The sequence below is a fragment of the Ammospiza nelsoni genome, chromosome 6 (genome assembly GCF_027579445.1).
Source record: "Ammospiza nelsoni isolate bAmmNel1 chromosome 6, bAmmNel1.pri, whole genome shotgun sequence".
NCBI lineage: Eukaryota > Metazoa > Chordata > Aves > Passeriformes > Passerellidae > Ammospiza > Ammospiza nelsoni.
The window spans coordinates 44,126,491-44,148,749 of record NC_080638.1 but is presented as its reverse complement, the minus strand read 5'-3'; the positions used below and the strand labels follow the sequence as shown (position 1 = coordinate 44,148,749).

The 22,259-nt window shown below is 38.5% G+C and overlaps 1 protein-coding gene across 2 annotated transcripts in view; it reads right to left on the bottom strand.

Moving 5' to 3' along the window:
- NRXN3 (neurexin 3) overlaps positions 1 to 22,259 on the bottom strand; it is a 703,958-nt gene that overhangs the window by 25,417 nt on the left and 656,282 nt on the right. For both annotated transcript variants that reach the window (XM_059474030.1, XM_059474031.1), the window contains one exon: positions 12,624 to 12,699. In XM_059474030.1, coding sequence (XP_059330013.1) covers positions 12,624 to 12,699 — 76 coding nt within the window. The remainder of the gene's footprint in view (positions 1 to 12,623; positions 12,700 to 22,259) is intronic.

Here is a 22,259-nt window from a genome sequence, read left to right as displayed (position 1 = left end):
TTGCCATCTGTTTCTAAAAATATCTCAGTGAAAGAGACTTTTTTCCTGTCTCTCAAAATCATTTTTGTTTGCTTTTTCTTTCCAAGGGAAAAGTGATGGGTTTGGAAAACAGCATATGTGGAAAAGATCACTCAGCTTCAGGGGTGGACTTTACCATTGCTATTCAAAACACAATGAAAAGCTGTGAACAAAACAACTGAAAATTCTGAAATATACTGGCTCAACTCCTTTGATAAATGTAATCAAAGAGCTTAGTCTTCTAACATAATTCCTACAGAGCTAGTGACAGATGTTTCCTATGCAGGAAAGTATGGCTTAATGTTCTGGGGAACCTAATGGGGGAGAAAAGAAATTGAAAAACTGAAAAGAACTACAAGAAGCTCCAAAGTTATTTACAGGTGAAGTTTAGTAGTCATATTTTCAGAAATTGAAAAAGGAGACAAATGAAGTGGGGGGACAAAAGAAGTTCCCGCAAAATACTTCAAAACTTAAGTTTACTTTCTTTCATAATTAGAGATTTTGTTAGAATTCAATCTTCACTTTTTTGTAAAGCATAAATTTCAAAATGAAAAAAAATAAAAATAAAAACCAAACCCAGCATTTTAGGGGTCAAGGACCCATTTCTTGTTTTGGATATGACATAGACAGCTCACAAGAGACTAGATGGAGTGCCTACAGTATTTTGACAGCATCAAATTTTCATTTTTTACTACAAAAAAATAAGGCGTGAATATATTTAACTAATTTTCAGTCTCTGAATTCCTTTGGGGCTTACTTGGCATGCTTATGCATGTGAAGTAAAGGGTGTGAGAGACTGAAATGTTAAAGGGTAAAGACTCAAACAACTGGCCATTTGCAAAAGCAGCTGGTGCTTTGCTGAGGCCAGGTTTGCACCCCCACACCGAAGGGGCAGAGGAGATTTTTGGGTGCATGATGGCAAAACCTCTGATCTGTGTTAGAACAGCCCCAGTGCCAAGGAGCAGCCTTCCACCAGTGGACTGTATACGATCCACAGTGTTCCAGGGAATGCCACCCATCACCCATGGGAATAAGGGCAGATCAGGCAGTATGGCCAGTTTACTGAACAAAAGAGCACTTTATTTTATTTCAGATACATACATACTCCCACTTCACTGACTTTCTCTCCAGCTGTCAAACCTTTTTAATCCTCTCCACAGGTCTCTCAGAGTCCCCAGAAGCCTGGCAGAGGTAAATGATTCAGAACCTCACCAAAGACACCTCCCTGCTGTGAGTTCAGATGCGTGACAGGGATCCTCTGGTTCTGACTGTTCCCAGATCTCAAACCTGAGTCACACGTGCCCTCACTCACAAAACACCTCCCCCAAAATGATGGGATGTACTAGCAGCTTTCTGAGGTATACAAAAGCCAAAGACCTGAACTAACAGAACATAACAGGCACGTGAGAAAGAGGATAAGGCAAGATTCAATCTGTTTGTTCCACATTTGCTTATAAAGCTCCTAAATAAGTTTATTCTACTATTTCAGTTCCCCAAAGTGCTTCTTTTAGCCAGAACATAAACATGGCATTAACAAATGTATAAATATACACACATGTACAGAGAGAGTGCGAGCGTGTGCGCACGTTTTGCAGTATATTTATCATCCCTGTCTTAGCACTGAAAAAATTAACATGCAGGAGAATCATGGATTCTAGAGGAAATACAGATCTGCAGGCACTTCACAGTAGATTTGTTACTGAATGGAGAGAGGTCAGAAGAAGGGAATAAACTTATATTTTGATATGTTAGAAAATAACCAGAACTATTTACAGGACTACTTTTGCTCTTTTCATTAGTGAAATACAAAATTTATGAACTCCCCAAGATTTCAGCAGCGAAATCAGTAGTTCCTAAAACTAGTATCTAAAATCAGTCATACTGGTTTCAGTATTAGGGAAAAACCCTGAATTATGGACATATATTAAAAAAAAAAGCTCAAAATTGCTAAAATTGCTTTGCATTTCTGCTGTCCCTCAAAGACAGAGCAATCTTTCCCTCTTTTTGAATAACTCTGACATTTATTGTTCTGACACTGAGGTGGAGTGAAACCAGTGGAGATAAAATTTGGGGCATTTTCTTGTTGCTCTAAACCAAGCTAATGTTGAGATTTTGCAACTTTGTTTGTAAAATAGTTGAAGTTGCTCTTGAATGTAAAAAGAGGAGCTGATGATCCTTATAACACCACCCCCTGGGACCAAAGAACTTTAGTTTTTATGAGACTCCACAGAAGTAGAAAAAGAAGGTCCTTGGTGGTGGGTCTTTTGCAAGGTTTAATAATGTATTTGTTAGTGCAAAGATCAATTGGGTTCTCAAATTAGTAAACATCTAAGATTTCAAATCAAGCAAGTCTAATTAGTTTTGTTTTGCTTTTTACTTCTATATCTAATTTCCAAGCTGGTATGGGCTTTGTCTTCTGTGCCTCATAGAGCATTTAAGCTGAGTAGTATTAAAGAAATACTACACTTGATGTCCCCTAGGAACTGGGATCCACCCTTCTTACACTTGGGAGAAAACACTGATTTCTACAACTTGTAAATAAAAAATTGGAACTGAAACAGAGAGGCAGAATGACAACAAACTAATAACCCCTTTGATGTAATTGTAAACTTTGGTTTCTCATGATCTGCTTGGGTGGAAAATAGAACAGGTTTTCCTGCTCTACTGAGGCATTATTCTAGGTGTTATAGTTCATGTGAACATCAATAACTTTGAACTTCTAGTACATAAGGCATCCTTAGGTCTAGGTATGATGCCCAAAAGGAATTTATAAGAAAAACCTTTAGAAGCAAAAGCCTATCCCTGTCCCTAGTATCTGTAAACACTCAACATGATTTCTCTCTAACAGACATTATTATCTTTCAGAAATCAGGTACTTCTTCTTGTTTAAAGGTAACTAATCAGTTGCTATAGACATTTAAGGTTCTAATCAACAAACATTTGCTTTTGATGCAAAATCTGTTTCTGAGTCATGTGCTAGCTCTTCTCTTCCACTCAATGTGTCATTGGCTATTTTTATTTTCTTTACCATATATTTTATGAAGCTGAAAATCAAAGCTAACAGGGACAAAAAGCAAGTCACAGCAGGTTGAAAATATCATATCTTAGTATTTTAGACATGTGTCAGCTTGATAACATAGGCACAGCACTAGAGGGATTGCCAGAATGTGACAGTGCACATGGCTTTAAGTTTAGAGAACATGCTTTAAAAAAAGACAGGAAGGCAGCAAGGGCAAGGTAGCCAGACTGGGGGGCTTATTCTCATCTTTCCTGATCTTAAATGCAAGAACCAGGGAAACTTACACCAGCTAAGTCAGGCTGGAGAAACTGTTTCGTTTTCAAAGCAAAATTCTACGAGCATGCAAGTCAAAGCAATGGAAGTGCTGATATTTAAGATCTCTCTATTGCTGTCCACACATGACATTAATTTATGTAGCCTGAGCATGGTCCATTCCAATGCATGTGTTCATTCTAGAGGGAAAAATGATATTTAATGAAAATAATGTCACACCAGTGGTCCCTGAGATTAAAATACTTGAGTTTTGTATCCCTCACTTTAATCTCTCTGCATTAGCAGACTAGGAATTGTACCAACTTTATAAAAACATGTGATAATATTACTTTTCACAAGCAAGTGAAGATAGCATATAGTACTAAAACCTTAACCATAACACAGTTTATTTGCACATTTCTGGTAGGCAGCAGTACAGAACCATTTTGGGGTGTTGAACAGCAATTTGCACCTGAATATCAAAGTCCATTAAAACAGTAATTAAATCTCCTTTCCACTCATCTTTACCTCATTCAGCTAGAAGTATTTCATTTACCCTGCCTAACAGGGTAAATTAACAATATACACACACAGCCACAGAAGAAATCAACAGTAGAACTGGGAATGCCACACCATAGCTCAGGCTTTTCATTCTTGGCTTAAACAACTGAATTCTCAGCTCTTCCTCTTGCTCAGTGACAAATGTCACAAAAGCTGAAGCCAGCAGCCTGCCCTAAGACAGAAAACAAAAATAAGAACTAACTATTTCTAGTACCAGAGATCCATCTGTAACCTTACTGGGATAAAACAGAGTACAGTGGGATCTCTCACAGCATCGCCTGAGCTTGAGCGAGCCCCTTGCCCCTGCAGAAGGCTGGTCACAGGCATAGCAGAGGCTACATAAGGCAAACAGAAGTCACCATTTAGTAGGACACAAGATTTATCACAGCCTGGAGGTTGCTGTCCTGATGCTTGGACATTTGATCGTCACATTACTCCAGTCTGAAGGTTACCCTAAACTTCATGATGCAGGGGGCTTAAACTCCAATTGTTCTGCTCCAGTAACCTGCCACTTGTTCTACAAAATTGGTTTCTTTTGCTGTTTGCATCGTAACATGACTGTCCTGGTCTCTCTGCCAGAGGGCAGTATTACACAAAACTACAAGCTTGTTGATTACAAAATAATTTTATAAGCAGTTGCTTTACTTAAGGAAATGCCAAGAAAAAGTTTTAGATTCAGCAGGAATTGCTGGTTATGAAAAACATGTGAGATTTAAAATCTAAACTAAGCCAGCTTTAAAATTGATTCATTTTCTGTTGTAATAATTACATTCAATAATTTTTCTCAGATTACATAAGAATTAAGAAAACTAAACTGAACATCAATCATTGGTTCCCACTGGTGAAAGAAAAGTGATATTTTTATCTCTCTGTAAGTACAGGAAACATACCTTGGGTAAGTTAAATGAACTAACTAAATAATTCCATGTTGGAAACCTCAACATATCCCATCACTTCCCTCTTCCAGTAGCTCTTAGCCTAAAAAGATATTATATCATGGTCCTGTGAGAAAAGTTCACATATTTCAATGTCTTCTCTTCAGAACAAACTAATTCCTACAAAAAACCTGGAATTTTAGCTAGGCTAAAAATATGTGTAAGTATGCTTTTTGTGATGATGTGAACATTATCTGCACAAAAACTGTCTGCCTTTTCCTCCACTAACTGAGCTGATCCACTGATGCCAGCTGATGTATCCTAATGCACTGAAGTTTCCTGTGCCATTAATGTGGCTAGTACATTCACAAAGAACTGAATTAAGGCACCAGGAAATGAACCACTGGACAAGCCAAACTATATTTTTTTCTAAACAGTATTTCTAGTCTAGGCAGATGCTTTGAAAATTCAGCTTTTTTTCCTCTGCTTTACGCATTATTGCACATTTATGATGCATATGGCAGAAGACACCCCAGATGCGATTCCAGAATTGTGTTCAAGTTATACAAGTAAACATCAGCAAGCCAGTTTTCACCAGCATCAGTAAGAGGCAGAGATCACACACTGACAGACAGAAGACTGGCCCCGCAGAGTGAAGACACACTACTCTTACAAATCCTAGATACATCCTAGACTTTTGTCTGCTAACTACAAACAAATTATGAACTGTGGATTTTAAAAATACACTCACAAAGGTATCCTTTCATCTGCACGTGTACAGTGATATTCCTTTTCCAAGACTGCCTTTTATAAAAAGTCCTTGGTACATCCCATTGTCTGGTGCCTAAAGCACAGATAGCAGGAATTCTTACTCTAACACATCAGCATGTAGGCACAAATCCCTTAAGAAGCTGTATAAGAAATCACTTTAGCATTATGCCAGCAAACCACTTCTAGGAGTGAAATGATAACAGAGTTTGAAAGCTATTGAGAACAGAACAGCTGCAAACTTGGTCTTATGAAGCTCTGCAGACATCTTGAAACATCCATCCTGAAGCCTCGGGGAGACACTCAGAACATCATTCAAAGCTTGGTGCCTCTTTGTGGACCTCCCTCGGGTAGGTGAGGAAGGGAAGAGGGGAAGGGAAGGGGATGAGGGATGACAGAGCGCCGAGGAGCTAAACACCAGCTTACAAACAGAGAACAGAATCACATAACAACACTGGACCAATGGACTCCAAGACACAGTGACAAGACAGATGGACACAAACAAGACGCAAAATCACTACTGAGAAATAAAACAAAAGCAAAGAAACCCCATTAAAAAAAGTAGATCTATAACTCCGAGGCTGCAAGAAGCAGCCAAGGGTACTGGCATAACTCTTCCAAAAAGAATAAATTATAATATAAATAAAAAATAAAATCAAAATAATATCCCCCCCAAATCATACACTACAGACTTGCTCGGTTAGCCTGAATGCATAGCTCTGATGGAACATACGATGGTGTCATCACAGCCCATGCACCAGTTAATGAAGGCCATGGTTAGTTACATCAGCTAAACTACAGCATGCCAGAAAAATGATCTTGCACTGACCCAGAAATAAAAGATACAACAGACACTCTGCATTGCAATAAAATTCTTTTTATGCCATCTGCAGTTTCTAGGGCTCTTTACATTGGAAGAGTTTTTCCTGGGAATATGCAGGGTAAAGGGGAGGGTTTTTTTCCTTCTGGGTGTTTTTTTCTCTGAACTCAATTGAAAAAAAGGGAAAAGGGGAAAAGCAGGATAGAGACTTTGCAGAAGTTTAAAAAAGTAGGAAAATAAAAATAAAGGAGAGGTAATACTCTTCATTCTTTTAAACACAACTTTCTTGGGATATCAAAAAATGTGAATTTCTTGAGGATGGCAAGAAAAGATTTTGTTGCCTTTATTGGTTTGCAGATCTATATCTCATTCTTGAGATGATGAAACCATTATTTTGTTGGAAGAACTCCAAAAATATAAATTGAGAAGTACAGCGATGATTTTAAAAATTAAAAATTAGCAGTATGGCACGATTACGAGCCAAAAAAAAAAAAACGAAAAGGAAAGAAATATAAAAGAAACTAAAACATCAATCACCAAAAATTCATGCGGCACAAGATGAGGTGAAACGACAGAAAATGTTCTTCAAATATATACAATGTGTATATCTATCGATATATACACGGAGGAGGTGTGTATATATCGATTGATATACCTGTATAATTTTTTTGTTCTCCCTGCCCCACCCTACCCCAAGGCTAATTGGTAGATGAAATTATCAATTAAAATCAAAGAAGTAAATAAAAGGAAGAAGGAAAAAATCAAACAAAAAAAGAAATTAACGTGCTTTGTTCACCAAGAAATAACAATATCATGCATCTGTCCACACCAGCGGATGCCAGGGTTAGATGAAGGCATGAATTTCTGTGTAAACATGTGATTGGATGATAGGGACTACTGCTGATATTGGTCATTTATTGCTTTAGCAAGTAGATATATATGCACACTGTATATATATAGTGCATATATAGATAAAATATCCTCATGGTGGGGCTTTTGGACCTTACATAGATAGAAAGACCAATATGCTGAAAATCAATCTCAGTATTCCTAATGTAAAAAAAAAAAATAAACACAAAACTAAAAAGAAAACAAAACTTCCTGTAAGTCATCTGCATGATTGTAAAACTCATTTGATTTTGTTTTGGCTGTAAGATTGTAGCTAGGAAATTCCACCAAACAAGTGATGCTGTTAGACCCTGGGAAGTGCTGTGGATGAGCCCCTGTCCTTTGGGTCCATACGGGATTCAGCTTATGAGATTGGAAGTCTATTTCTCTGAGTACTCAGAGGCATGCACACAACTTTAAAGGCCATTTCTTACTCACAACATGAGAAATGGGGAAGCATTCCTGCTTGTCAGAGGGAAAGACCGTGGGTGACTGAGCACTGGACTGTGGGGAGTGTTCCAGTTAGAGCAGTGAAAATTCCCTGAGTGCTTCAGGAAGGTTGATGCAGTTATAGAGGACAAGAGCCAAATCAACACTTTTCTTGGTTTCTTCAGTGGACTCTTCACTCCCTACATATTGGTTTTTGTACTGTGCCAGCTGTTTCGGAAGACAGATTATGCTTGTTTTCCGCAAATCAATCTCTGACCCAGGCAGGCTGCAGGTGGATGGCTACAGGCCAGTAAATTATAGATACAGAGGGCATATCTGTTGGATATGTGCCTCCTGTGTGTAAGTGTACAAAACTTCCAATGCAAAGAACTGTAGATTCTGGTGTATCTACTGCTGTGTCCAGTCCCCCATCAGAAAGGCTTACCAGTCTGATTAAACAAGGACAGCCTTAACATATATGAAGCCTTTTGGGAAACACAGACTAAATTTCCCTGGGGAAAGAAAATCACATTGGAAATTGATGGGCTGATAGGAAGGGAAAACTGGCAACTGCACCAGGGAAGAAACACAGGATGTGTCGATCCTGGGAACAAGGATTAAGCCCTACAGACCATTTCAAGAGGCTGTATTGTGGGCTTCAGGCTAATTGGTGAGTGTTTGAGCCTCACTGTTTTGAGCAGTCCAAGGAGCAGCTTGGGCTATGATCCCAACCAGCTGCCTGGCCACCAGCATCCAACCTGCCTGGTGCCAGAGCTCCACTAATGGACATCCTTAACAGGAATGAGGGCAATGGTGTGAGGAGACAGCAACAGCTGTCAGGAAAGCATAATTATCATCCTCAAGGCTTTGAAGTCTCAGTAAGATCAGATTGTAAGGGTGCTCCTCATTTCACTGAAAAGAGATAAATGCTCTTCCTTCACAGTGCTTCCTAGTCATTCCTTGTCTGAAAAGATGTTTTCCTTACCAATCTTACATTCTCTGAAAGCAGATGAGTGACCAAAAAACCACCCCAGAGCTGTTCTCAGAAGCACAGACTCAGAACCTTGGCTTGAGTTTTGAGGAACTTGAATATTTGAGCCTCAGATCTCCTTGGAGCAGGCCAGAAGACAGTCCTGTACTCATACCAGAGAAAAGCATCTGCTTTGGCACAGAAAAAAGAAGATTTTTGGCTGTGTACTGCGACAAGCAGAATTTTCATAGAGATAAAAGAGGATCTTCTCTTGACTGTTAAGCAAATGTTTCTTCAGGGCAGATAAACACGTTTTTTGCCCCCTGTATAATTTATATAATTTATAATTTCTGTGGATCTAGAGATCTAAGGGTATCTAGGCTTGTCTGCAATAAGATGAATAGGGGGCAATTTCTGTCCCTGAACTGGTTTCTTTTACATTACATTAAATACAGGGGGGTTTTGGATCCACAGCTGTCATTGCTGTCACTTAGAATAATTCCTTATGTATACATTCATGTCTACAGGTGATGTCTGCAAGCTACCTCAGTCAGAACAAGTCCAGTGACAGCTCCTGTTTTTTAAATGAAGTTTTTCTACCAAAATTCAAAAACAAGAAATCACTTTTGGAAGGGAGCCACAAAGTCTAAGCCAGCCTGCTATAGTGTTTCAAGTCAGCCTGGAGAATCCTGAAGAGAGCAGAGTTAGGGAATCACCTTCACACTGTCTTTTTTGAAAGAGACGCAGTGTTCAGACACAGATTGTATGCACATGAGATTCAGGTCTTAGATTCAACTGTCAATCAGAGTTAAGTGGCAGTAAGACCCTGCCAAATGGTCCTCACATGGTATTTAGTCTCAAAGAGGACATGATTTTCAGCCTCTGAGTACACCAAAAACAAAGGCTTCAAAAGGACTCTACATAGCGTACTGCCTCTGATTCCAGACCAAGACCAAAGCAATATCCATAGGTACTGGGATTTGATTCTGACCCATATGAAATCTGAAAACTTCTGATCTGCAGGGAAATATTTTCTGCTGCTCTTGTCTTGGCTATTGCACAGCAGGTTCATAGCGATGTGTATCATATCTCACAGCTGCAGCAGTGAGTTCAGTAACCTTTACATTACTAGACCATGGCACTGAGGGTGATGGAAGGCCAAATTTGGCAGAAACTCAAGAGCTTTTAAAGCTCCACATTATCAGAGCAACAAAAAGAAGACTGTGCTGGGTTAGGTCATTTAATTTTCAGTCTGCTATAAAAGGAATCAGGCAAGGCAGAAGGCAGTGACCTGTCAACAGAAAAGGATGAAGCAATTTCAAATGAGCCCAATTAAAAAAAAAACAACAATAAGTTTAAAAAAAAATCTGAAGCCACACGCTAGAAAACACAAGCAAGATTATCTGGATCTTTTCTCTCCACAATGTACATATTTAAATACCAGATCTTGGCATGTGGCCAGAATTCTGACTTGGCTGGTGAAGTGTAAAGGCAAACACATCTGCTCAGCCAAGCCAGCACTACTGGATTTTGATAAGCTGGCTCAGATTGCTTTAGTGCTCCAGAGCAGAATGGGCTGAATGAGTGCTTTGATACTGCCTGTATGGCAGACACTATGCACTGAGAATGCAGACAATAAGATAGACAAAGAAAATGAGAAGCCCCATAAACCTGCTACTTTTCCTTCTTATTATGATGGAATGAGTGAAGTTTATGCAGAAAGGACCTGCATATTCCTCCTCCTTCTGGCAATTTTGTACACCAGCACCTCTGAGAGCAGAAGAACTCAAAATCTGGAAGTGCAGATTTCATCAGCAAAGACCATCTGGGAGACTTATTTTTACATATAATCAAGCTAACTTTTATTCTCAATGTCACAGTAATTCCCTAGAAAAGAATCAGATTTCAGTGGCTAATGTGGTCTATGCTCCTATGCAGGAGGAGTAGGGTGCAATGAAAGATACTGGGGAAATTTACAAGAATGCCTGGTAGTTTAGGAGAGAACCTTCAGCAGATTTTCAGAGAATCATATTATTTTGCACAGCAGATATTCAAATGTCTGCAGGCACTTCTATCTGCCAACTGTAATGCTTAGCAGGATTTTCAAAAGCAAGTAATTTTTACAAATCCAGTTTGTACCTGTTTGTAGCATTAGATTTTTAACTGTGTCAGGAAGGAGGTATTTTTAGTCTGGAAATGTTGCTGTACAGCACTATGAAATTTCATGCTAAACATGCTGTTTTTCCAAATTTCTACTCAAACTTTGATTTTTCCACTGGCAGCACAAGCTGAAAATATTGCTCTTACAAATTCTAGCTGTTGAAGTTATGGTGATTTTTTAAACAAAAATTTACAATAGGAGGAGTCTGATAAAGACATCCTTCTGTCCTTTAAATGAAATACATGACAATCAGAATATAAATTCAAAAAAATAAGTCTTCACATGTTAGTGAAGCTTTAATGAAGTGACTTCATTTCTTTGCATATCAGTTGCAATAACTTTGCCCTTGTGTCTATGGTCCTATTAATCTCATGCCTCACTTTCATTACAATCACTGTGCTGGCATTTTATTACTATTTTTATTTAAACTCTCAGTACCCCCATTGTTTGCTTTTTTACTTCACAATCTAGTTATATTTTGACTGATTTTCCTCCAGATGGGGAGTAGAAAATTTCATAGAAATCTGTGAAGAAAGAGATGGGAAGAAGGCTGAGCTACCTGTTACCAACAGCCTGTGTCACTGCCTTCACTGTCATCAGAGGGAAGTCAAGAGTATGGGTGGAAGTTCCCAGCTACAATGCAATGCCAATCTCAGGTTACAGCAAGACCAAGTTCTACTAAAAATGCAGGTACACCATGACAAATTGAAAAGAAAAGTGATAGCACTAACCTTGGGTGAATTTTTATGTTATTATTGTATTACTCAAATGGCTTCAGGAAATTAGAAACAGAACATTTATAATACTTTCTTGGTATTTTTTGTAAGAAAAAAAAAACCCATCATCCCAAATAAAACAAAGCAAAAACAAACAAAACAAAGCCAAATGAAAGGACCCTCTCAAACTATTTATATGTTTCACTTTGAAAGACAAAAATTCTAACCAAAATTCCTCTTTTTCTTTTAAATGTACACAGAAATTCGATGATGTCTGTTCTCTATTATAGAAATGCTTAACTCATGGCAAGCCTCAAAAAAGAAGACTTGAAAAAGCCTGTAAGAAATAAAGTAGACTGCAGTTGCCTGCTGGATACCACATAAAATATCTCACCAGAAAGAAAAGCCATCAATTTATCAAAATGTATCTGAAAGGGAGAAGTTGAGTCAGTTCCACATGGCCAGTCCTTCTGACTCTTTAATGGATACATTTTGAAGCATCACTGCAGATAACAAGGCAAGAATTACTACTAATTTTGTTATGTTAAAACTATGTTTTGGTGCTCCCCAATTTCTTTGGGGTCACAGGAAACAAAATTAGTATAAACACATTACCATGTTAACTGTACTCAAAATCCCATGGACAAATGTATCCCTTAACATACATCTTCAGAGTAATTAAAAAGATTAAACATTGCTAATAACTTATTTTTATTTCACTTTTCTCTTCTGTTTTCAAAGGTTCACCCTCTCCACTTCATAAATCTTCATTATTTGTCACACTCCATATTGATTTTTTCTTCTTACATTGTTAGTAAAGTATCATCTAGAAATATGTGAACTATTAGCTGGAATCACATTTAGAAAGTTTGCCTCTCCATGCGAACAACTTTATATAAAGCAAATAGTGACTACATATTGGTGTTTTGCTGTTGCCAAGTCCATGGGATCTGATGCTTGGCTGTATAGTTTCTTATTTTATATACAGTGTATATATACATGAGTGTGTATATATACACATATACACACACATATATACATATATAATTATATATGTATACATTCACACACATATAAAATATATGTATGCATTGTTTTTTGCAAATGAAATCAGAAAGCAAGCAGAACACAACTGACCTGACTTACCTGTACTGGGTTCACAGTCAATGAAATCTTCATCATCACTGGAACATTCAGCTGATGAAACGATGTCATCTGTTGTCTGGCAGGTGAAGCAAAGGAACAAAAGAAAACAAAAGTAAGATATTTGCAAGTCAAGAAGCTATTACAGAGGCAGCTAAATATCCAAGGTTTCACAAATCTAACTTTTAAAATATTCAAGTTGTACCAAGCACTCCATATATGCCGGTGTAAATGTGTCCTCCATTGAGTTGGAGTCTCCTGTCGGAGAAACAGTGCCTATCCTGTGCTGCTGAGTATTTCAGGTGTGCACAGGTGCTGTGCACCTGCTGGGCTGTTTAGGGCAGCAAGGGGATCACACTGGTGCTGTTGGACGAGGTACAGTGGGCTGCAAAGCCTGCTTGGCTGGCAAACTGCCCTGAGCAGCCGCTGTAGATGTGTCTGCTGGGAGGAGGCTGGGCTCCTCCACAAATACCAGTATCATGCAGGGCCAGCCAGAAGGCACTTCCTGAGAGGCCTACCATGTGAGGCATGCTCAGACTGAACATGCTTTCTGCAAAGGAAATACACAGTATAGACCCAGACAATGCACATTGCTCAGCTAGCAGCCCTCTGCTGTGCCCGATGCACCACTCTGGGGCAGACATAATTCCTGCTCTGTTAATGCACCTCTTGGGCTGGAAATATGGTGTTGATCCACACAGTAAATATCTGTGCAGCTCACTTGTTGCGTGATGAGGAACTGCTGCATGTGTCAGGTATGCCCAACATGCAACCTCATCTCCTTGCTTAGCAAGTGAACAGGGATGTGGATGCAACTAGGCTGACTGGATGTAAAGTGTGATTCTGAAAGGGTTAAACCAAAATGTAACCATTCACAAACGTTACAGGTTTCATCACATTTCTTTGCATTTCCAGCTGGTGATATTTTCTTCTTCTTTTTTTTTTTTCAGTTTTCATTTTTTATATTTTTTTTTTCTGTGTGTGTACTGCTCTAATTAATGAGCAGCATGTACTGCAGCATGTTAGAGAGACGTGTACTGGTGTCTCTTCCCAGCAGCATCTCCTGCCTGTAATTGCTGCAATTAGTTGAATTAGTAATGCAGACCATTAGGGAGAGCCTGTGGCAGCCTCTGGACACAGGTTGTAATGTTCCTGTGCACAATACAAAATTACCCCAGCTCAGCAGCATTGGCTCAACCACGGTTTCTGGTGAAACTGTCTCCCTTAACAGCTCTTCCTTGCAGAGAGCTGCCTATTCTGCCAAGCAGTAGGATCAGTGGGATGACTCCTGAAACAAAACAACTGAAATGCTCCTCACCAGGCAGGAAGCATTGCTGAACTCGGGAGCAGGACAGCTGCACTTCAGTACTCTAGGTGAATACTGCTGGGAATCTCACATCTCAACAAGACAATCAAATCCTTATCCCTTATCCCTAAAGACTCTCCAGCTTTAAATAAGGTCTCCTTTACATTTTTATATCTGCTATGGCTGCCTCCAACATGTTCCTTCTTCCCTTCACAAAAGAGTTCTGAGGACTCTGCCCTTTCTTTAGCCTCATGGGCTCCCAGCACTAGGAAATACCTCTGATCCCGGCTAGAAGCTCCTTACCCTCCCTGTCTCTGTTTGTAATTGAGCTAAGGGGAGAAAAAGAGAACCAAGAAGTCAGTCAGAAAGATCAGATTGAACCTAATGATCCTTCAGTCTTGATTTCAGCGGCTTAGATTGAGCCAAGAAAGAAAAACAGGAGAGGTCAGTTGCAAGTAAAAATTATAAAAATAGAGTATCTGTGAAAAAGCCAGTCATGAAGTATTTTACGCGTTACTCAGTCATACCCAGCATGGACATTTGGCAATGTTTTGTGGAATGCTATCTTGCAGTAGTTTCATGCTTAAATACTTTCATTAAATACTTCCACAATCTTGCTTCCATCGGGAGTCAAGATTAAAAGGAACTGAAGGTAATATGTTCCTGCCTCACATGTCAAGGTCATTTTTTTAAGATCTTCATTCAGTCATAGAAAGTTGAAGAATTCTGTTAAATCCTGCTGACTTCTCTTAAGACAAGCTGGCTTTAAAATTTTGTCTGCTCAGTAAGGGTACAAGAAAGGAGGATTGCATAAAATAGAAATTTACTTTTTTCAATTCTCCTACTCCTGTCACATATATTTTAGAAAGTATTATTTATCCCCAGAAACTTTATAACTAATACAGTAATCACATCCTCCAACAGTCAAATGCAGCTGTCCTGGGTAAAAAGATATTAGTTTTTAATTGCAGCAATGTAAAGTAATTTAGTACAATTTAGTAAACAAGGCTATACTGCTAGAAATTTTTAAGCTGGGGAAATATAATTATAGAAACTGGAGATTCATACTGTAGTTGTCTAAGGGTAAGGATGGCACTGTGAATAAAGAATAAATTAAGGATAGTACTGTGAATTAAGAATAAACTACCCATCACTACTAGAAGACCTTGCTCAGACAGTGCTAAACCCCTGGCAATTGGTTTTGATTTCCAGGTTAAATTTAGATCATGTGGATTTTGGTCTTAGCTGAACATCTGAAAATTTACACTTCTCATAGAAAAACGGTGATTATTTGCTCCAGTAGGAAATAAACACAAAAATGATGACAATGTATTGTTGTCACTTATCAGCTGCTATACCTATTTGATTACCCCCTTACTTGCTCAGATCTAAAGGCTTAATGCAACATTAACATGGAATCAAATCCAATTGAACTGACAATGTGATTTAGTATTTGTAAAGAATAAGGAGTTCCTTTCTAACTATTTTTTTCCTCTTACATATTGGGGGCATCATATGAAACCAGGAAGGTTTTTTGTTTTTTTTTTAACTGGACACCTCCTTGCAACAGGACACTGGTAGATAATAAAAGTTTAGAGCATTTTGGAAGTGATCAGCCAAACTGAGGGTCAAAACATCCTTCCAGACCTATTAATTACCCTATATCTAGTTTGGGAAGTCCCTGTACCACAACCTGGAAAGTCATGAAGCCCGGCCCTTGTTCCTTTTCCTGTTCAATTTCACATCTCATAAGCAGCTTAAGGCAGTACATGCAACACATTTATGCTGCACTCTGATATGGGTACTAGATTTCCTGCTATAAAATCCTCTTGCAGCTTGTGTTGGTTCTGAACAGAGAAGGGCACAGTAAGCCAGACTCAGACAAAATGCAAATATGTGATGTGCAGTACTCATCAACCCTGGCAACTTCAACCTCTATTTGCACTTTTTCATGACTGGTTCCACACACGATTTTATCAATTAATCTCCATCTTTCCTCTCCATCTCTATTACATACTATTTCACCTGATATTAATTTTTTTTTGCTTGGTGATTGCTCTTTATCCCATCCTGTTGATTTTGTGTATAAAAATGAGGGTTAGAAAAAGAAAAAACCTCCAGAAGTGGTGTTAGATTTAAGTCAAGGTCATTAACAAGATCTCTAGAAACCACAGAAAAGATAAGTACACTAATCTGTCTTGCCATTTCCTATCTTGTATTTTTAATCTCAGTACTTTCCATCACAATTCATCACTAACTGATTTTCTAGTCCCACCACATATTGGTTTTCCATACACCTTCCGCTCAGATACCAACATCTGAATCATCCCAAAGGAATAAAGCTATTTATGAGAAAGAACAGCAGATTCCTGACCACAGGAACAGGGTCAACAAAACATCCAGAAGGCCATTACTTCTTGTAGGAAGTAAAGGAATTTGTACCTTTCAAGACCCTCCTGGAGCTGGGAATTTTCAATGGATGTTTATTAAACTTGCTGGTTCCACAAGACAGGAGAGGCTACTGAGCAGAGACCCTGGAAATCGATCCACTAAGATAATTTCTTCACATCAGAAACAGCTCGCTGTGAGGCAGTAAGCAAAAGCACTACCCCATTTCTGGTCACTTTTCCCCATTTTTGAAATGGTTCTCATTATACTCACCCACTGGCCCCAGGGAAAGTAAGTGGATTCATGCTTTAGTGTCTGCCCAGTGATCTAAGGATAGTAAATGCTAAACATTCTTATGTACAGGCAAAAGGATAGTAATGAAACTTCTCCATATGCTGTGATGGAAATGATGTTTGTGTTTTCATTGGAAAGAACATGAGAGAGAAAATATTTTTCTCTTCCCTATATTAGCTAAATTCTATATTAAAAATAATAAGTCACACTATACTATTTTAAAATATGTATTTCATTTCTAAAGAATCCCAGCTTTGAAATTACTTGGCCTGTATTAAAGGCCATAAAACTAAAGATAGGTATTATAATAACTTTCAATAAAATTTCTCTCTGGCAGGAACCCTTTTTATTCCTTCCTCTGAAAGATTTTTTATGGGATTTATATTATTATTTTTTCTCTCCCTCTCTCTAGTGTTTAATGAAATTGCTTTGGAATAAAAACAGGGTAGGAGAAAGTGCTAAACTCTGAGTCCACCCCAGAGGATTTATGGGCATACTTACCTTCAAATTCTTTCTATTTCACTGAATTGGCTCCCCATTCCTTTCCATGAATTATTAGTTCTGTAATCACCTCCTCCTAATTATTCACTCTAAGGGCCTCTTCAATCTTGACATGGTGATAGTTCTATAATCTTTGTTCATTACACTGTATGTACTGGTGTGGGATATGTAGTGCAAGGAAATTTGGCATGGTGTGGCAAGACCTGCTCAAGATCACTCCATTCCTGTCCAATGTTTAAATTCCCCAAAGCCCTAATTTATGTATCAGATCCCTAACCCTTGCTCCTTTGTTCTACACAAAATGGCAGGTGGTGAATCTTCCTTTTCCCAATTGCAAAGTTTTTTTGACACCTTGCTGTTTGGGTACACCACTATATAAGAAATATTAAGAATGCTGGATAAAATAAGCTCTGTCACAGAACAGCTTTATGAAATTATAAAAACACACCCAGGAATGATGGAGTTCTCCCTTCCAGAGGGAGAGAAAAGACAAGGACCCATAAATTCAACCCTTAGACAAATTCCTGCAGAATTACACATTTGGCAGTTGCTTGACTTGATAAAGTAGGATTCAATTTTCCTACTTGCCTTTTTCTTGAAATTCTTCTGCACACTATACATGTTACTTCCAATTCAACACCATTATTTGAAAGGCAACACTTAAGGCTTTGTTGTGAGAGAAGTGTAAATCTATTTGCCACCGAGGAACCACAATTTACAGTACTTGAAATATGACCATCACAAAATGCTAGGCACAAATATTTTCCCAAGAGTGGAGAAATACAGTTGTATTAACCTGGGCACTGCATTTGCCTTTCACACCTAAAATATACAGAGATGAAAGTCAACAAACTTTTTCCTAAATACAAGCACTTGACCTCCTCCATTGCTTCTATACTGCTGTATTTTCTATAGATCTCAAATTTATTGTGGTCTATGGACTACATATTTTCCTCTATACCTAAAATCATAGAGTATAAATGCTTCCTTTAGAATAGCAAAAAGTTAGTGATGCTGTCCAGTCTTCTAGAAATCAAGTAGTTTCTTGGCAAAGAATAGGCTCAAGGCATTTGCTGTCATGTGAAAAAAAGATAGCAGATGAAGTGTCTGTCTCATTAGGAGCCATTTCTAGTTTGAATACCTCCACCTTCTGTACTTTAGTAACTGGGCTTTTTAAAGAACTTTTCGTATTCTGTTCACACTATTCAATTAAATGAGAATCCTTCATCTGTCCTTTCTACACGTTACATTTGTTTCTCACTTTTTAATTAATCTTTATTTGCAAAATACCCTGGAGGTCACTACAGTATAGCAGACCTGAGAGACTCAGTCTGGACAAACTCAAATTACTACATACAGATAGCAATAATCTGCATACAAATGGGAAAAAATTAGAAATGTTGCAAAAATCATAATGAAGCATTACAAAAGAAGCTGCAATCTGGGACTGTATAAACTTTTTAGGGGAGTCCTGGGTTTCCTGTCTTTTGCTAAAGCATATAAATCTCATTACTGGATAGAAAAACACGCATTTTCTTATCATGGGACAGACACAGCCACAAATATGTGCAAGCCCTTTGCACCCCCACACACTAATGCTGAGGTTCTGTCTGCCTCTGCAGAAGCAATGCATCAGAGAACATTAAACTAATAATTTTTCCTCATATAGCTAATTTGAGGTAAATAAAAAACCAAGAGGACCAAATCTTCTGTTTGTTTAAATTGGCATTGATTTCAACCAGACTGCAACAACTTGCAGCAAGAGATAATGGCTCACTACTTTTAGTTTTGGACAAATCAATGCCAAAAGATTATTGGAGTAATTTTAGTCAATTCAGAGAAGAGCCACTGAAAAGAGAAAAGAACTTGACAGATGTATGAATGAGAGGTTTAGTAAAACTAAGCATCAGAACTTGATTTAACAAGGACTTAAGGTATGATAAATTTTTACAGGTGTCACAAAGGACATCAGGAAGAACGATGAACTATTTAGAGTGCTTCAAAAAAGGATAAAATTAAAAGAAAAAAAGGTGTTATTTTAACTAAGCAAAATCTCAGTAGTGATCTTTATCAACTATGGAGAAGTGTCCAAGAAATACCAGAAACCATTAGCACTGAGGTCAAGCAGTTACCTAAGCCATCCTAATGGTAATGAATACCATTAGTGTACATGCTCTAATAGGCAAGAGCTTGCTCCATCTATCTTCAGTCCAATCTAATCACTCTAAATCAAGTCCATATTTGCATCTTCTCTGTCACTATGTAATATAAACATATTACACATTTCTCTGTCATTGCAAAGCAGGCAGCAAAGCTATCCAGCACAGCCTTTCAGTTTGCTGTGCTCAGAGCCAGAATCACAGAATATTCTGAGTTGGAAGGGACTCCCCAGGATCATCAAAGTCCAACTCCTGGTCCTGCACAGGACAGCCCCAAGGATAACACCCCGTGCCCTTTGTCCAAATGTTTCTTGAACTCTGTCAGGCTTCAGGCTGTGACCACTTTCCCTGGGGAGCCTTTTCCAGTGCCCAGCCGCCCTCTGGGTAAAGAACTCTTCCTGATAGCCAACCTAAACCTCCCCTGACACAACTTGAGGCCATTCCCTTGGGTCCTGTCACTGGGGCTGGTGTGTTACCTACCAAGAGGCTGGTGGGTATCCAGCAGGCATGTACCCTTCAACAGCAGCCCAGCAGAAGTGCATCTCCTGGCTGCATGTTCCTGGCTGGATATAAAACCTGATTTGCTGTCAAATTATAGCATTAGGTTGGGATCATGAGAGAGCAACACCTCCACAAAATCAGCCATTTGTCCACTACTATGGCAGACAACAGATTAAGGAACTAGGCAGTTAAGTAAGAGAAAGCAAAAAATAATCTTCCCAACTGTATGTCAATCTAGATTCATGAGCAGTCATGATTAAAAAGAGCTTTGAAAGCTTGAATTATTACTTTGAAAGCCAAAAGCGTGTCTCACTAAAATCAATAGTTCATTAAGACTGTAAGTCTGACTCTTCTGGACCAAGTTTGATGCCAAATTTCAGAGACTTTGTTCTGTGCCTGAGCTGTGGAAAGTCAACAGGGAAAAAATCATGTTTCTGCCTTTTGTCTCTGTCTGTTGGCAGTGGGAAGGGTGATGATGTTGTGAGGCAGTGTGACTAGAGAGAGAAAGAGAAGGGAGGGCAAAGAGGGGAGAAAGGAAAGTGGGGAGGATTAATTCATCTGTTGTTCAAGGCACCCTGACAGGGGAAAGAGAAGTATTGAACCACAGCAGCTTAACCCAACTTCAATGTACCTTCCCAAAAGCATAAGGAATGTAATTCTTCATGGTGTTCTGCTGATAAGCAAATCCTCCTAAATCCTTTCAATTTATTTCTTGGCCTGAAGAAATTACATATTATTTAGGAGCTAAATAAATAAATAAAATTTCATTTCCATGAATCTAGATTGGCTGTTTATTGATTACATAGGCCCACAGAGCCGCTTGCTTTTCTATTTCTTTCCTTTCCTAACAGAACAGGCTCTTTTTTGACTTGAACTAGGAAAGCATCAACTGGCAAGCCTTTTCCAGACTATTCAATGTAACCTTCAAGATTTGCAAGAGCTTTAAACTGGGCTGTAAAATACCATTTATTGGTTTTAATACAAAAGATAGTGTCTTCTCTCACACCAAAGCTGTTTCTCCCCTCTTATCAACCAATTTCTCCTTTCCATGTGAATTTTCCTTCTTCCAAACAAGTACCTTTAAGATGAAAGTTGTGTGTGTATACACTGAAGACAGAGACTCTTGGAAGAACCACACAGGAGGAATACTGACACTGATTATACTTTTCATAATTTGATGAAGGAGCCTGTGCTCCTTCCATATTATATTTTTATTTCTTATTGAAAGAAACTGTTACTTGAAACAGAAACCATCAGTCCTGTGTTATATAACCACAGTTATGCAGATGGTGCAGGTGAAAACTCCCTAAGAAAGGTAAAGAAGGTATTCCCATCATGAACTTAAGTGACTAAAAAGCTTAATGCTAAAAATCAAGCCTCTACAGCTGACCCCACAACAACTCCCACTCTAAAGTCCATGAGAGTTGCTGAAGAACAATTTGCTGAAATTCAAACACTGCTCATGAATGTGACTTTTTGAATATTACATTAATCTACACAATGGTGTTTCCCAATTCTTGTCCAAAAGTCTTCAAGTGAAAGACGTTTCTTTTAGGCAATGGTCTGAAAATAGACACAGTGTGTTCTACCCTGTGCCATTATCCCACTGAGAAGAACCAACAATCATCTGAACACACAGAGCAGCATAAACTTCAACTTCCTGCTCTTTTCAGCATCTGCTTAAAGCAGGACACAGGAAGCAAAAGCTGAATAAAGATTCTTATACGTATGTAGGAAAAAGCCAGACTATTGACAGAATTCAGCATACTGCTGGTGTGGGCTCTAGTGCCTTAGGTACACATTGTAATATATTATGTTAAATGGCCACAGAAATAATTTTATCATTATGGTGGGCTATGAACTGCACTTGCTGAAAAATAAAATGTTACATACTCCACCAGCAAAAGGGCAGGGCAGATCACTGGGACGCAGTTACTTTTTAAATTGCCCCAGGCCAAATTGCCAAGGACATTGAATCAGAGCCCACATGCTACTTGATTTTATTTTCCTGATATTGTCATAAATTTGCTATCTGACGTCAGCAAAATTGTCCCCTTTCCTCGTGCTTCTGTTTATATTGCCAGAAAATGGAGAGAAAACAGATTCTCTGCTTGCTTGACATACCATCATAACTTTAGTAAACATTTTACATCCTCAAAGCAAAGCCTAAGTACAGAAAACTCCTTTACCTTTAGTAAAGGGAAGCCTATGTTTCAGAAAGTTAGAGACTCAAATGATGGGAGATGAATCAGCTGCCCTTTGAAGACTCAGCCTCTAGTAAGAGTAAATGGGTTTTTCTTTGCGTGCTAGCTGGCACTTAATAACTGTGTCAGAAGAATATTTTTCATTTACACTTTGCTCCTTTGCTGGAAATCAATATGTCGTTTGCTGGCATTTTCTCCTGGACATCTTTATTTAGCTTGTCTTTTTCCTCAGAGGGGAGGGAGTTGTATTTGATTTTGTTCTGTTATTGATTGGATCACTCTGAGC